The 17,001-nt window shown below is 44.9% G+C and overlaps 1 protein-coding gene across 6 annotated transcripts in view; it reads left to right on the plus strand.

The window, feature by feature from the left end:
• Nucleotides 1-17,001, plus strand: part of Heph (polypyrimidine tract-binding protein 1 heph) — a 504,094-nt gene that overhangs the window by 359,937 nt on the left and 127,156 nt on the right. For all 6 annotated transcript variants that reach the window (XM_078187514.1, XM_078187508.1, XM_078187509.1 and 3 more), the window contains one exon: nucleotides 16,550-16,699. In XM_078187514.1, the coding sequence (XP_078043640.1) occupies nucleotides 16,550-16,699 (150 nt within the window). The remainder of the gene's footprint in view (nucleotides 1-16,549; nucleotides 16,700-17,001) is intronic.

Here is a 17,001-nt window from a genome sequence, read left to right on the forward strand (position 1 = left end):
GCGCTACCGTTTGCCCCGCGGTTCCACGCACGCGAGCAAATAGTCGGAAAGTTGGGGAAACAGAGGCCCGGTCTGATTCGCTGATGCTTCTCCCCTCTTATTTTCTTCACTGCCTGCTTCCGAAAGGTCAGACCTGTTGCTATTAGTCGTTACTTTCTTATAATTAAATCTTATACTGTTAACTTTACTTTGGGGAACCAAAATTTATCGACTTTTTAAACTACAGTCTCGTACATTTTGATCAGGAAGTGTCAACAAGGCAGATTTTAATGTGCGGAATTCTTCTATTCCAAAGCTACACGTGTCCAAAGTTGAGTAAGCTACTGACCTCAGACTTTGTAAGAGGTGAAGCATAGCTCACTGAGCAATGCTACTAAAATTCCATGATTAATCTCTTTATCACTAAAACTCTAGCTCTGCGACTTCCTATTCTGTATATTCAAAAGAAATCTTTTTTTGAAAAACAACCCCTACGAGAAAAGAGCCATAGGTCCAGAATGGTCCTAGCGGCTGGAACCTCCAGAAAGCTGATATCTACGATAGTTCGGAAGCTGAAGAATCTAGGGATTCGGAAGACCAGGTACACAGGAAGTTCCTGCGGACTTCAGAATTTAGGGACCCGGGGGATGGAGAAGCCGAAGACCATAATCTCCGAGTGCTTAAGATATTCATGGGCCGCGCAGCGGTTCCGCGGCGGGTAGAATACAGGAAACGAATGATCGGCCGGGTTCCGCGCAAATACGATTTACGAAACGTTCTCGCGGGCGGGTAGATGTACATCGGAAGTTGGACAGCGTTACACGGGCTAGGGATTATCCCGCTTTATTTTAGTTCGGCGTTGCTATTGACGTTGAGAAGCTTGCTGTTTAGTGTCGTACATCGCGGCGGAGTCTCTCCTAATCCGCAACACGAGTAACGCAGTCGAGATTAATTGGGAGTTTGGCGCGGGTGGGATTTTAATAGTAGACGCGGGGAGTGGTCGGCGGTAGAACGTTGTTTATAGGAACCAGCGGCGCTAAGTTCTGCGCGCCGAGAGGAGTGCAGGTATCCGGTAACTGTTAAACGAGGCTGCAACGTTCCCCTGGACGAGAACTGTTAAGTGTTTTAGGTACAATGTTGCTAAAGGGGATTGCAGTTAACTGGGAAATAGTGAATCGAACAATCCGAACATGGTCGTGTTTCGACGAAACGAACAACTAGCTACAAATTTGGGGGGGGGATATATAATTAATTGATTCGAATTCACCGCGGGAAAGTAAGACGTCGAGCGGTGCCGATCTTCCGCTTCTTTGTCGGACGTTGCCAGTGTCGGCGCGGTCGATGGAAGTCATGCTAAACGCATTAAATGCCGTGGATAAATATCAATTTGATTGATCGGTATCGGGGATCGTTCCCAAACCGTTCCGTTTCCCTCAGTCGTTGCCTTTTTCCCTGGGTGATCGCCGCGCGCCGGCAGGCCCGTCCGTTCGTTCCAGGCTCGTCTCTCTGTGCAGAGGCCCGGCGCGAACGTTTCCTGGCGTTGATTTATGGCTGTTACTTCGAGCCATTCCCCGTGTCATCGAGTCGTCCACGCGCCGATACGCGAGCGCCGGGAAAATGAGCTCGCGACGCGACGGCATTAGGCGACCGCGCCGCGGAGAAACGATCTCCGCGAGAGATCCAACGGATCGCCGAGGCCCAGCGACCGCCATCGATCTCGCCGTTCGTAATTTGGCGGGCGGCTGGATCGGCCACTCGTTGGCCGACGCGGCCCTGGCCCGGGAAAAATACGTACACGGTTTCGGGTGTGCTGAGGGATCGAGCGAAAAGGAAAACAAGAAGCGTCGGCGGCGAGCTCTAAAAAGCACCGAAGTAAATTCCTCGCCCCGCCAGGAAAATTCCTCTTTTACCCGGAGGCCGCTGTCGTTCGTCGGAGATAACAGGGACGCAATTAATCATGCCCCGGGCTGCAAGCTGGCCCACCGTGTCCAAATACGTTATGAACGTAGCGTACGCCATTGTATCGCGCCGTACACACGCTACCAGACGCTACTGGACAACACGACCGATGGTGAAGGGGCGAAGGGGCTGCCAGCCAGGGGTGCCACGGTTCATCAATAACCGGTATTTCCACCCCTTCCTGTCCGTCCTACGATTCTACATCCTTTCCATAAAACTAGCAAGACTGCAGTCGACCCTCTATCGCCCGGCAATTTATTAACCCCCGACCTATCGCCTTTTCCTACCGGCTCCCTTTCGTTAACTCGTTCTACGTGGAATTTTTTATAGACTCCTGTCAACGCGTTTGATTCCCTCGTGATGGAAGGTGTAGGTAACGTCATGGAAGTTATTTCCACTAGGGATTTTGTCCCGAGTGGGACTAGAAGCTTGCTGGCTTCTTCGCGGAGTCTTGGAGTGACTATTTGTCACTTGGATGGAGCTAATTTTGGCTTAGCTGATTTCAAGTTATCTAGCTGATTTAGCAGGTCTCTGTCTGAGAATAGTAGGTAGTTTGGACAGGTTAGATGGGTGATCTAGCTGATCTAGCTTGGTTTATGGAATCTAATCTCGAATCCTGGTATGTTGAACTTTAATGGAAGTACAACTTAGTCTTAGTGCCAGGTTTCATCTAGACTTGGGACTAGGTTTAATTTAGGCTTACAGATAGCCTTAACTTAGATAGAGACCTATGTTAAGCCTAGACTTGGATCCACCTGATCTAAATATAATCCCAAGCCTAACTTAGACTTAGATCCATGTAACTTAGACTTAGTTTCAGGGTCCATTTGGACCTGGACCGAAGTATAACTTAAACTTGAAGTAGATCTAACTTAAACTGGGACTTATGTTTAATCTAGACTTGGATTCACTTAATCTGGAGTTAATTTCACACAGTCGAGACTTGGATAAAACACAGATTATATTCCACCTCATGTCACCTTGTATCCACCTGATCTAGACTTGGTTCTACTTAGACTTGGATTTACCTAATTTGGAATTGGACCCAGGTCTTATTTAGACTTGGACCTAATTCTAACCTAGACTTTGAGCCAGATTGAACTTAGTCATGGGCTCAGGCATAACTTAGACGTGGACCTAGGCTTAACTTGGATTCATGTTTCAAGTCACCGGTATATCCATCCATTGCTTGCACCCGAACAAAACATCATGGAACCTAGAGTTGGTATAGCACCGACAAAATGATCACTGAGTAATCGAGTGAGGAATAAAAAATTCCACTTCATCGTCGTCCTGGCGACAGAGTCGAACCCGGCAACGCCAAAGTGTTTTCCGCTCCATTTTCCATCCCCTCTTTGTACACAAAATAAAAGTTGCCGCTGCGGCATTGTCCGGAGTTTTTCCGTTGTTATCGGTCGAATTGTTTTCACCTTTTCATGTTCGGCCACCAGGTGGTCTTTTTTCGGGAACAATGAATCGATACGGAAAAAAATGAGACCCGGTTAAAAGCATACGCGTTCGCGGCTTCATCGATTCCCCTGGCTATTCTAATTAGATCCGGCGTTCTGCGCGTGTCCGTGCCACGCGCGAATTACCCCGGGCTCGTAATTTTGTAAGTTACAGACAGATCTCGGCACATCGCACAAACGAAACAACTCGATCAAAACTAAATTCGTCGGGGCCGGCCCGTTCCGCAGACGATTCGTCGAAGGAACTGACGGGAACCGCTGCGAGCTTATTTTAGTTAGGCAATCGTTGGCGTTCGGCATCGACGCGCGTAAACCCGTCGGTGCCTTCGACGCGAAAATCCGCGGCTGATAAGCGCGCGTCAAGAATTTGACAGTGACAGAAGCCGCCGCTGCACGCGCGCCGCGCCCGATCCGAATTCGACGACTGGCCCGAACTCTCTCGCCCGCGTTTCCGCGAGCCCGGGAAATGTTGTCTGCCTTCCAGCGCGGAATTTACTGACAGCACAGAGACACTCCAAAAAATTGCCGCCCCTTTTTCAGCGGACGAGTCGCACGCGTTTAAATTTGGATCGCGCTTGGCGGAGGGTCCTACGCTAAGCAAGTAGCAAACCGAAGTGAGCGGCCAAGCGCGAAATAAGACGAACGAAAGGGATACGGAATGCGATGAGGTGGGGGAAGGGGGTCGTTTAAAGCCGAACAGCCTTTAGAAGTATCCACGCGCCGCTCTTCCACCACCAATTTTTCCTACGACCTACGCGAAGGCCGGCCATCGGTCCGCGCGCTTGCACCGCGCGATGCTGGGGCTGGGGTTCCTCGACGCCCAGCGCCACCAGAATTATCGGCGAAACGTCAATATGCATTACTATGACGACCGTTTGACCGTTTAGCCATTGCCCACTCTATGCGGCCCGATGTTGTCGAACCTCGGGTTGCCTCTATTCTGCGGCCAATGAAATGCTGATACGTTGTTTCGTATATACTCCGACGTCCAAGAATTTTTTAAAGATGCTTAATAAATTATCAAATTTATATAACAGCCTTCATTGCGACTAGGAAAATATTGTTTTATTGAAAATATCACGGTAAAATAATTAAAAAGATTATCGAGTATGAGGACTATACGTAAAACGCTGTGACAGTATCAACGATTTTGCGAATTTCTATGAACGCAGTCAGTGGAAGAATTGCTATTAAAAAAATATCTGGATGTTCCTTGATCTTTCCTTAAAGAGATATTTTATTAGTGGAAATCGTGAAGGTTGGCAGCAAAAAGATTTCGCGTAGACCGTTTCTGATCTGCAAATTATGACCACCAAGCGACCAATTTAATAAATTGACATTATTATTTTTGTTTTTATAAGAACCAGAATTATAATTCTAAATTTTTCTGTTTAAAACCGAAAATTAAGCTAAAGTTATTAATATAATAATAGTCGCAGTTCGGTTGATTCCTCGACTGCAACCCTTGGCTATTTCATCGACTTTACCCTGCGATTCTACCGAGAAACACGAAACCTTGTACACAGTACCGAATGAATTTTGCAACAGTCCGTTCCCCTGAATTTGATTCGAGCGAAGAGGGTCGAAGTCGTTTTCAGGGGCGGTGAGGAATCAATCGCGCGGACCAGGCCTTTATCAATGGCCCTCGTCGAATTAATCAACCCCCCCTTGATTCTTCCGTCGTGTACCTGCTAGCCCAGCGCTAATTCGCCGGCGGCCGGCGGAAAAATTGTTGATATTAAAAGGGGCACAATGAGGGCCCGGCGGCGGGGGTGGTATTGAAAATGTTGCCGCGCCGGAGATCATTGAGAGGCCGTCGAGTGAAAGGGGTGGCGAGGGAAACACGTGAAAAGGACAAGTGACCTATCGAAATCGATATCCCGGCGTGTATTCATTGAAATCGAAACCCGGCGGGGGGGGGGGGGGGGGTGGGGGCACGCGGGCGAGGAGGGAAGGCCGGGGCTACCGCCGGCAAGGGTAACGAGTTTCTGTAGCGGAGGGATGAAAAATGGTGGCAACTCGTTTTTACACGGCACGGCCGCACAACGGCCGGCCGGCTCCTTTTCTGTTTGCCCTGATATTTTATTAGGGGCCACCGAAAATTCGCGTACAAGTAAAATATCGCCTGTTTAATGTGTCGCTCCGCCGGGAAATATTCACCGGTCCCCGCGCAGTTGTCGGCCCCGTATTTGTTTTCGTCTCTGCACTTCCCTTTTCCTTTTTAATTGCGGCTCTGTATAGTTCCACGGTTTCTTTGACCGACTAACCCCAACGACTTTCTCCTCCCTCTTTCCGATGATTAATTAAATGAACACGTGGCTCCTTTATTTGGCACTTGACTTGTCGCCGGTATGCGTCGATGCTCCCTGATTCGAGGCGGTTGGGAGGTGCGGGACTTCTTACCTGGCTCGTGCTACCCTTAAGTCAACGATCTTCGTCATTAAGTAGTACTTTTTATTTCAAATTACAAAATTTAATGGTGAAGTGCCGTATGCATTAATTATAACATATTTTGGTGGCCTATTTAATTAGAATTTTAATATAAAAATAGAATTAATAATAAAAATAGAATTTTTTTAATTAGAATTTTCAGTAAAATAGAACATTGAATATACGTTCAACGAAAGTGAAGTTAAGTAAAATAATTCTAAAATTATTTATTTAATGTAGAAATTATTTCTATATTCAGCTTAATGTGTCTCACCGTTGTCTTGACCATTGCCTTGATCTGAAATTATCTTGACCAATTATCTTGACCATTATATTGTCCTCCATATTATCTTAACTATTGTCTTAACCATGATCTTATCCATTGTCTTAACCATGATCTTATCCATTGTCTTAACCATTGTCTTAACCATGATTTTAACCATGATCTTAACCATTGTCTTAATCATTGTCCTACCCATTGTTTAACCATTGTCCATCCAATGCCAAAAACTTTACCCACGTTGGAATTGTTGGTGCAGGTTTACGATTTTAAACACTGAAAACAACGTCCTTAATTCGAGCAGAACATCGTCGACCACTCGAACCGGATGCGGCATCGTATTTCGTTCCGGCATTACGTAGTTTGCGCAAACCGTTCGCAGAAACCAATTGATCTCCCAAGTACCCGGTCTCTCCCTCGGGTTTCTCCGACCAAATGAATCCGGCAACCGAATCTCCGTTAAGTGATTTTAAATGTTAAAAGCCGGCCGCGCGCGGGCTGGAACGCGAAGCTTGAGGCGGGTTTGACAAAATAAAAATGCGAGCCGTTGAAAAACCGACGAAAAATGCGCGGACGACAACGCTGACCGGGGCCGGCAAATATTTTTCCGAAAGAACAACGCGGCCGTGGAAACGATGCTTGCACCCTCAATATCGCAGCAAAAACACAGCATCAAGCGAATATCGACTGCCGCAAAAACAATGGTTTTTTCTTTTGCCCCGGGGAAAAACGACACACCGGTTCTTCGATCTCCAATGAACGTTCTCGTCTAACGAGGACGAGCTTGATCCCTTCTCGACCGCGCTGCAAATTATTTTCGTCGAATTCGTCTGTCACGATTTTTGACAAAAATGTCACGAACACGTCTACCTGTGCCGCGCAAGTTTCACCGGGTCTAGTTGACCGGCGAAAAGACATTCGATATTTTAAAATGAACCAAAGATGCCAAACGCGTCCCCGAAACGAATCGATTTCTCTCTCTTTCTCTTCAGTACCTCTCCCGTTGGTTTTATTGTTTCGACAAAGCTCGCTACTTTCGAAAATGTTGAATAAAATACGCGCGGCTAACAATGCTGAAAAATGTATCACTGTAAAAATGCTGCGTCGCGATAGTTTAAATGTAAAATCTGATTTTTAACTAGCCGGTGACAGTCACGAGCTCGCGAAACACGAGCGCACGTCGCTCAATAACGTTTATGAAAAATACAATCCCGTCCAAATCGAATCTCTTGTATGCCATTTCAGTGCACTTCTTTCTTCATTTTTCGTTAAATAACAAAAACCATCGAACACCAGGAAACCGTGAAACAATAGAAAAAGAAGACTGAAGGCAATTATTTCACTGATTCACTAATTTCGCGGTTCCCTTAATAGGTTGAATGTCCGGATTTTTAAATAATTAATTTCGCGAACTAAAATTTCTGGAGAAATTGAGAGCGTTGTATGTTTTTGGCTGGGAGATTCGCGAATTTTTTTATAATTTTCTGTCGAGCGGAATGGTAGAAATCGAGCATAATGTAGTAACTACCCCCGTAGCGGAAGAAGCGACTTGAGAATTGATGATACCTTTTATTAGACCAACGAAGTTAACCCTTTTTATTTTGGATGACCTACGGTGATGACTTACTTGTTTATGTATTATTGCTGCAATTTATTCATACCAAATTGAGCCTATATAACAATTATACTTCCAACAGTTCTTTAACCTCTTCAGGGATGCTGCCACGTATGTCTACGTTTTCTTAAAATTATAATTATTCTAAGTGGAAAAGAAATAAGTTCATAAAAAATAAATAAAAAAGAAACAATTAAAGATTGTTCCGTATTATAAAAAATCATTCCCAAAGAGGTTAAAAGTGAACAGATAGTGTAACAATTTCATTGCAACATTATATGACAATCTTCAGTGACGCCTTAGAGGCACTACGCGACTGCAAAGGGTTAATTGTTATCGGAGCATAAACGTCAACCGAATTAACGGACACGAAGACAGACGCGTAAATGCTTCATTGGAAGTTCCGCGGCACAATGGCGTCCCGGCAATCAGACAAGCCGTCAGAGACAGTAGAGAGAGAGAGAGAGAGAAAGAGAGAGAGAGAGAAAGAGAGAGAGACCGAGCCGCGAGAAAAATATTTCCCCCTTTTTCCTCGCCTGGAGAGACACTCCGAAACTTTCCTTCTTCGGCGCACTTTTCCGCGGCCGCACTCGAGCGTATTCCGTCCCGGAAGCAACACGCTCCCCGCTTATCTGGAAACTCGTCCGCGATGTTGGGCGCTTTCGTCTGCTCTCCAAAGAAAGGAATCTGGGTTTCCTGTCTGCGGTCGGAAACGTGCCCGAAGGGCAAAAGTTACGCCACCCGGAGGGCAACAGGAGAAAAAGAACGGCGCGGAGGGGGTGGGGGGTAGGAGTGGAGGGGCGGAGGAGAGAACGTTATGTAAGTCAGAGCCGAGAACAGCGAACCTACTTGGAATTCTAATGGGGATAAGACCATCGCGCAGCCTGTTGCGTCGCAGCACGTGCTCCTATTAAAGTGTGGCCGCGATCTTGCCCCCGCTATAATTGTCACGAAATCAATTACGGCCCTGGGAGCCCCGGTGACCATCCCTGTTTCGATCAACATCACGTCGCATACCGGGCGCCGGCCAAATATTCGCCGCGTACTTTGCCGGATTTATCGCGTGCGGTTGTTTATGCGAACGGGTTGTTTATCGCGCGGCACGGGTTACTTTTTCAACGACGAACGGGCCCGTGAAAACAGATTTATTAAATGTTAACTCACGTTGAAAATACACGTGGCATTAGCGACCCTGTTTGCAGCCACTGTTGTCGCAGTTTTATCTAAAATTTTTACCATCGAAAAAATTTGCTTTCGGAAATATTCATTACTTTTAAAAATACGTTTACCGACCGTATCGTTGTTTACATAATTAATTGCTTCTGTATTATTAAGAACTTCGAGCACGAGAAATGAAATGTTGAATTAATCGTTGCAGCACGAATAAATCACAGCTTTAAAAATAAATTTTTGAAAAATATTACGAGGAAATTTTGTAATGTCTGCTAAACCTTTTGTAACTATTCCTATTATATCATATATATAATAATATTGCTAAATTTAATATTAAAGTATTATTACCTCCAGTGTGTTAGCTCGGTGTTCCCAAGCGGATTTATTTTTCCCGCGAAAACGCAGCCAGTGGGAAAACCCCCACCACCGGCAAGCGGTGACAGTCGAGAACGGCCGAACATTGTCGGAGACACGCGACTGCCACGGCGTGACATCGACCAGTCAGGAAGCCGGCAGTTTCTGCGCGCGTTCGGTTTTATTTTGAACCGTATTTCGAGCGCAGCGCAAGACCCAATAATTTTTCATTTTGCGGGCAAAAGTGGCTGCTGCGACGGGAAACAATTTAGTTCTGTAGTGTGTGCGCGTTGCTTTGTGCGATTTATTGTTTGACGACCACTAACGCTTGACCGACCTATGGGCATGCGCAATAATTTGAAAATGGATTCGTACGGCAAGAGGGCTTTCAGACGGTGGATGCATATATTGTCGGACGTGAGTCTCCAAAAAAAAAAGAATTGTTCGAAATTCGTCGGCCATCCGTCGGTTTTATATTCGTTAATTGTCTGACGTACAGAACTTGGAGACACGTTGTCGGACAGATCGGCGATCTTGTTCTGGGATAACAAAGGGGTGTACGACGTCCCAATGGAAACACAGAGTGTACAAGACAGGATAAAAAACAGGACAAACAGGACAATAAATGGGGGTCTTTTCTCCGCAGACTGTGTCTGGCTCTTCTCGAATAATGTGACAGCTGATTTTTATTATCGGGGTCGGCTGGTACAGTCCTCGAAGATAATCTACCTTCGAATTGCGTTCTCTCGATTTACTAAAATATAATTCCATATTATAACAGTCCCAACTTTCTAAAACAGCTTAAATGAAAATTCTAATAGACTTTATCGAATTAGTAAACATTAAAATAGCAGAAAAGGTTTGATTCAACGTTAAACAGAGTAATATAAATAAGGGGCGTTCCGTGGGCGGTGCGGCGCGTCTTGGCTCCTCCCACTGGCTCCACTTTTTCACTGAATCGCATCGCTAAATCTCTAAAACGGATCTTATTGCATTCGTCAATGTTTAAACTGTGGATGGGAACTGTTATTCAATTCAACATGTTGTTAAAGCGTCGTCCATAAAATTTGTACGACGCGGTTTCGTCGGACGAAGGGCGCGATGTAACCGGGCAAGGGTGGTTGGTTAAATAATCGTCACATGTTTATCACGAGGAATACTTCAACGTGGTTTCAGGGCTCGTAATGGCGAATCCCCTAGGCTGATATCTCCTTTAACGAGCAAGTATGACCACATAATGGAACCCGACCATTGCCCATGGTTTTCCTCATTTGCAGCCTCTAAGACCCCTCGGGCTCGTTTACCAGCAATGATATAAAGATTATCTGCGTGATAAAGCGTTTTAGGGACACGGTCTCCTAGACAAAGCCAACGAATTATGTCGGATACATTTAGCCTCGATGCGGAAATATTTTTGCACTATTTAGAAGCTTTTATTTATTTAGAGAATAGGCTAGGAGGGGCGGTTAGTCGACGGTGACCAATTGCTGTGCCTTTGGCTCGCTATTTGAACATTGTTAACTTCTTGTTCCTCTATTTTGTTTATTTTTGAATGAAAATAATTAACTTTAAATTTACCGAATAGGGCGAATTAAATTTCTTTATTTCTTCATTTTATATATTTTGGAATAAAAGAAATTGACTTTATATTGTCTTGTTTATTTTTAAATAGCATCGATTAAATTTAACGAATAAGACGTATTAATTTCTTTTATTATAAAATATACATATTATCAGAATAAAAATTCGCTGGCTGTACTACTTCGTGTTATAATTGATTTTGAATAGTTCTTTGTTATCAATGTCGCAATATGGTTGGCAATTTGCTGGTGAAATCTGCATTTCTCGAACGGAGTATATTCAGTGTGATATTACGGGTTCGTTCGTTGTTTCCTACGATCGTTCAAGCCGGACCGTTTTCTAGCGGAATTGGAATGTTGACTTCCGGTTGGCGGGGCGCATCCTCCCTCGTTATCAGGCTGTGGGAGGAGGTCACGGTGCCCATTTCCTACAAGCGATTTTCCGCGAATTGCCTCCATTATGTCCAATTATCGGCTCGGATGAAGGAAGACATATTCTGGATTGGAGGGGGTGGCTCGTAGCTGAAGATGGGCCAGCGAGGGGCGTGCAAGAAGGACCGCGGAAAAGAGAATTTTTATTCCGCTATGAAAGGAAGAGGCTTATAGAAAAGGGTTCCGCGAACATTTTACCATCGAAGAGCAGCAAATCCACATTTAAAGAAAACGTCGAAAATGACCACACTTTTTTTTTCTGTTTGAGAGTGTTTGAGAAAGGTGGAGGAAGTTGAACGACGTCTTTTTAAATTTATAAGGACTCGTTCATTTTTCGGTATCTATCGATTGTCAAATTTGCAATGAAGGAGTTGTCGGAAATTGATGAACATTTTTCTGGTCAGTCTGAGAATGTTTGACGAAGTTTGAGGTACTTGGAGGTTATCTCTTTCAACTCTTAAAAGCCTGTTATTACTTTAATTTGGCCACAATTCATCGGCTGTCATATACCAAGTGAAAAATACGTTTGACATTAAAGCACACTTTCACAGACAGTCTGAGAATGTTTAACAAAGTTTAAGGTACCCCGAAGATGTCTCTTTCCATTCTTAAAAGCCTCTTATCATTTTATTCAGATCAGAATGCAATGCCAAATTCCAAGCGAGAAAGACGTCCAGAATAGAAACCTACCTTCCTCGACATTTTGAGGATGTTTTACGAAGTTTTAGAAAATTCCAAGACATCTTATCTAATTCATAGAAGCCTCTTATTGTTCCCAAGGATCAGAACTTACCAAATTACCAGTGTAACAAAGAAAAACTCCGGTTTGATTCTGTTTGGCGAAGATTGAGCGCACGCGTTTGGCAGTCGACAGGATCGCGAGTCGACCTTTCGGTTCAGGATTCATTGATTCCCGAATCGCATGGGTAATAGGGAGAGGATGATGAATGAGAAGAACGAAAGATGGGAGAGAGGGAGGGAGCGAGATCTAAAGAGAGAGAGAGAGACAGAATGAGAGAGAGCGATGGAGAGACGCAGCGCGGCGCGGAAAGTGGAGATGTTGGAACACGTTGTCCAGGCACGAAGAGGTCCTCGAGGTCGTTGCCGAGAGAGGTTGAACGGCACTCGAAGTCAACCTTATTTGCACCATGAGCGCGTTCCTCGTGGCTTGCATCAGGCCACCTAACCTGCCTTTGCTGGCAAGGGAAACGCCGGGCAATTAAGCCTCTTCTTCTGCGATCGACAGCCACTCGCGTGGCGCGTCGTTTCGCCCTCGACATCTCGAGTGTCTCATTTGATAGCCTCTTCCTCGAAATTGCTCGACCTGGACGTGGCTCCCGAATTGGACACTTCCAGACACTTTTCCCGCCCCTGTATTCGCTGCTGGAATAGCGATGCCAGTGCCACGGTCGCGGTGCCTCTCCTGACCACCAGATGGCCACCGAAATCATCCCTCTACTCGCTAGCTCTTGCGATTCGGCGATGATATTAGCACCCCCCGCGCTTTACGTCTTTTAAACAATGCTCAAATGTTCTATATACTTCATAGAGTTCTTAATGCTATTAGTTCTTTAGTTATTTAACCCTTTGCAGTCGGAGCCATTTTAACCCGGAATTTAAAGTTGTTCTCGCGATTTATAGTGTTGTAAATTATTTTCATTTCTTTCCGAAATTTTAACAGACTGAACAGATTTTATATATTTCGTTCAGGTGCGCGCGACTCTTTGCCTTTACCCTAAAGGGTTTTATTAAGGAGAGCACTCGTAGATTAAAATTAAAAATCAGTGAGACGGTTAACAGGTGATCTAGTGTTAAGAAATACAATTAATGAAGCAATAGAAAAATGATTAAACGAATAGTTAACTTGTAATTTCTGGCATCGTGGATCTACAGGGTGTCCAAAAAATGTCTATCTATTCAGAAATGGGTGTTCCTTGAGATCAATTGAAGCAATTTTTTCCTTTACAAAATGAGCATCGACAACGAGTTATTAACAAAACACAATGACTAATGCGAGACTAATAAACGAAACTGGTTTTCATCAGCTGGTTAGCTTAGCTGCCTCGCACCAAAAGAGCTTAGCTTCCATTAGTCTCCGTTTTTCGCTAATAACTCCTAAACAAAACCTCGAATTTCATTTTCGCTAGGGTGAAAGTTATGTCGAACAGCTACAGGAACCGATCGGTTCCCGACTTCGAGCTACTTTTGGAACACCCTGTACACTTGGGCCCTCCAGTTAGATCGATCGATGAATTTCTTGGAAGTTGTTCGATTTCGTGCGAGGTATCTCCGTTCCATCCAGGCGATCAGCTTCCATCAATGTTTCATAGGGGTTCGGGGAAGTCAGGAGAACATTGTGTTTAAATCTCGAACAAGCACCGGCCTCGGTCGGGTTCCAATAAAAGTGAGATCGTTCCCGGTGTATTTTACGAGGACTGCTCCGGCCCTCTCACCTGTCTCGGAAATTTACTCGTATTTATCGTCGTTTCTTATCGTTGCCGGTGGTTCGCGGAGCCGGAGCACGTATAAGCAGCAGCTTTACGAGGTTTCCGGCGTGGCCATATTCCACGGACTGTCTCTACGTTCCGTTTCCACCGGTTCCCTATATTCCGTTACCGCGCCCGCGCGCGCGCGCGTTCCCTCTATCCCGTCGGTCCACACCGGCCGCGGGGAACCCTCCATGTCCTTTTCGCGGAGTCTGTGAAGATGAGTTTCGAGTCTTCTGAAGTGGCCTGAGGTGGACTCGAGTAGCGGGAAGCCTCGGAAGAAGGCCCCTGGGCAGCAGCTAACCTTTGAAATTAAACCCTCGACTTCTTTTGATCCTGCTGGTAATTCTTCTACCCCTTAACCTCGGTCGACAGGAAAGTAGAGGTCGGGGGAAAAAGTTGCTCGGACAGGCTATTCACCGGCGCACGCGGATTCGGCGCTGGCCCGGCTCTTCAATTCGTGCCCACCGCATTGTCGAGATCTCCTCTAGCGACTTATTATACCGACACGGATTTTCGGCGAGGCCTGTCGCTCTGTCCGTCGCAACGACGATCCTACAGGACCCCTAAATAATTTCCTTAAGGATCTCTCTTGTCGTCCGGATTTTGTAAACATTTCTTAAATTATGGCCACGCGAGAACTGGCTTCGAAATTCAGAGCGAGTACATCGGCGAAGAGATGTCCACTTAAAAGAGAACCGTAAATGGATCCAGTTAATGGATTCATTTTTGAAACGAGAGGTCGTATAAATGTGTTCATAATTTTTTGGAATACCCTGTGTCGCGTACGTCCAGCTAATTTCAAAATTGACAGCAAAGGTACATTATCGAAATGATGTCCGAAAGAGGACCGTAAATAGCTCAGTTTGTGGATTTATTTTGAAAATAGAAACCATCGAAATGTGTTCGAAATTGTTTAAAAATCGCAGCTATATGCCCTGTCGAGCTGGTTTTACAATTTACAGCAGGTCCGTTCGCGAAGAAACGTGCCGGCGAACGTTTTCGCTCGAGATATATTTAAAGCGGCGATCGCTTCGAATCGAATGTCGCTTTGGCTGAGGGAATATTCAGCGCAGCGAATTAAAAGGAACCCGGGAGCCGAATAATTGCACGAATTACATAGTCGATGGTACGGTATAATAGTATATCGTAATGCAATTAAAAAGTAACGAACCATGTACGATAAATTTTCTGCGCGTCGAATTATCGTCAAGCATGTCTATTATGCATTATATCTGCGCGCGGCCGATTATCGAGTCATGTACGATAATACGCCATTATACGGACTCGCTAAGGAACTCGTTGCATCGCATTCAATGCCAGCGGGAAACCAGCCCGGAAACTGGGACAACGTTCGATTGGATCTCGCGTCTTCGCTTCTCGCGAATTATTGATATAATTCGGACGTTAATTATGCGATTTATTCTGTCAAACTGATGGCCACGTCGGGGATAAAGAATGCGAGATGACGTTCGTTTCTTTCGTGCGACTGCGAGCGTCAATGCGCCTCGTTGCACAGTTTTCGCACGACCTGTACCTACCTTAAAAATGATTAATAACTCCAGCATTCTTTAGCCGGACGTTTCGACAATATTCCACACACTACGGTTTTTCTTCGGAGCATTTTTCAACAGGAGAAATGATTTTCTTTGTAGACCACCCTGTAGAGCAAGTGTCCCAATTTCCGTGCCTTTGAGCCAATTTTTACTTCGTCGAAGCAGTTGATAAATACTATAATTCTTATTTAATGCGTTAAAATATGTTTGGACATTTTTAGACATTTTTGTGTTAAGAAATATTTTTTTGTGCGAGTCTAGCATCTTCTTTTTAAACCTTTGTCAGTACTGAATGATATATCTTTTTCCTATATGAGTGTTGACGGGCGTTGATCACAGTGATTCTTAATTAATATAGGGTAGACATGGATACAATATAGGAGTCATGCTACTTAAATTAGTCTATAATGTTGTAGCACCAATCGAAAGACATTTACTAATTTTGACTGAAACATTTATCATATTTTAACGCATGGAAAATGGAATTTCTAGATTGTACATGTCGAACATAATAAAAAGCTGATATAATATGACATAATATAATATAGTATAATAGAACATAATATGAAAACTGTTCTTTTTACAAGTATTTTAATCAGAGAAATTGGGACACCCACCCTAGTCGTTTCGTCAAATATTGGCCACGGAAATTCCGCGGTGCTGTCGTAGTCGTTAAGGATCGTGTCTCTCGATCCGTTCGCCGCCGACGGAGCCCCAACAAGTCTTCGACGATGGTGGTTGTGTAAGGAAGAAAAAGAACGAGTTTCGCGGTTACCAGGAAGCGCGGAGTTCGGCGGGAAGGGCGAGGGTGGCAGGAGGCGCTGGCTGGGAAGCAGAGAGTCGATTAGATTGAGCCGTGATTGAAAATTCTGCTCGCGGCAACAACGGTTTCGATTTAAATGTATCCGCGAGCGAAAAGTTTCGTTACTTTTACACGGGGGTAACCAATGGGGTCCCGAGTTCTTTCGAGGGTTATTCGGAAGTCGGCCAGCCTTTATGTGTGTGTATATGTGCGCGCGCGCGCGCGCGTGCCTTCTACGCGGCAGACATTTTAACGAGAACTAATGGAATTTTAAAAGCGCATTGCGAGAAGCAAATAGCAGCTTCCCGATCCGCGTCGACGCGGTCCGATAACGGGGCGCCCGGAGTTTTGTCATTGTTTGGGATCGTTCGACGACGATCCCGCCTCCGGGAATGCATTTTTCACGGCGCCGCCTTCTTTTTTTTCTGTTGCAGGTTAAACTCGACAAGAGCCACAATAGCAAACCTTCGAGAGTCATTCATATCAGAAACATCCCGAACGAGGTGTCGGATGCCGAGGTCGTCCATCTTGGTGCACCATTCGGTCGCGTTACTAACGTCCTCGTTCTCAAAGGCAAGAATCAGGTGAGTCACAATTATCGTCTTTATTCATTTTAATCATTTTTATCGATCAGTTTTAATCGTTTTAACGCTGGATTTACGGAACACTAACGTCAACTACTAAAAGTTACTAATGCTGAGCTTATAAAAGTGAAACTTTTGCTATGACTTCTTACTAACGTTATTGCTATATTTGTGTTATTCATAATCTGAATAATCGTAATTTAGTAAATTATTCACGCGTAATTGTCATGGGTTCCGTTAATCTAGTGTTAAATAAACGTTATCATTGCATTTAAAACTCTGGCATACGCTAGAGAGAAAAA

This window comes from Augochlora pura, chromosome 7 (genome assembly GCF_028453695.1).
Source record: "Augochlora pura isolate Apur16 chromosome 7, APUR_v2.2.1, whole genome shotgun sequence".
In the NCBI taxonomy this organism is placed as follows: Eukaryota; Metazoa; Arthropoda; class Insecta; order Hymenoptera; family Halictidae; genus Augochlora; species Augochlora pura.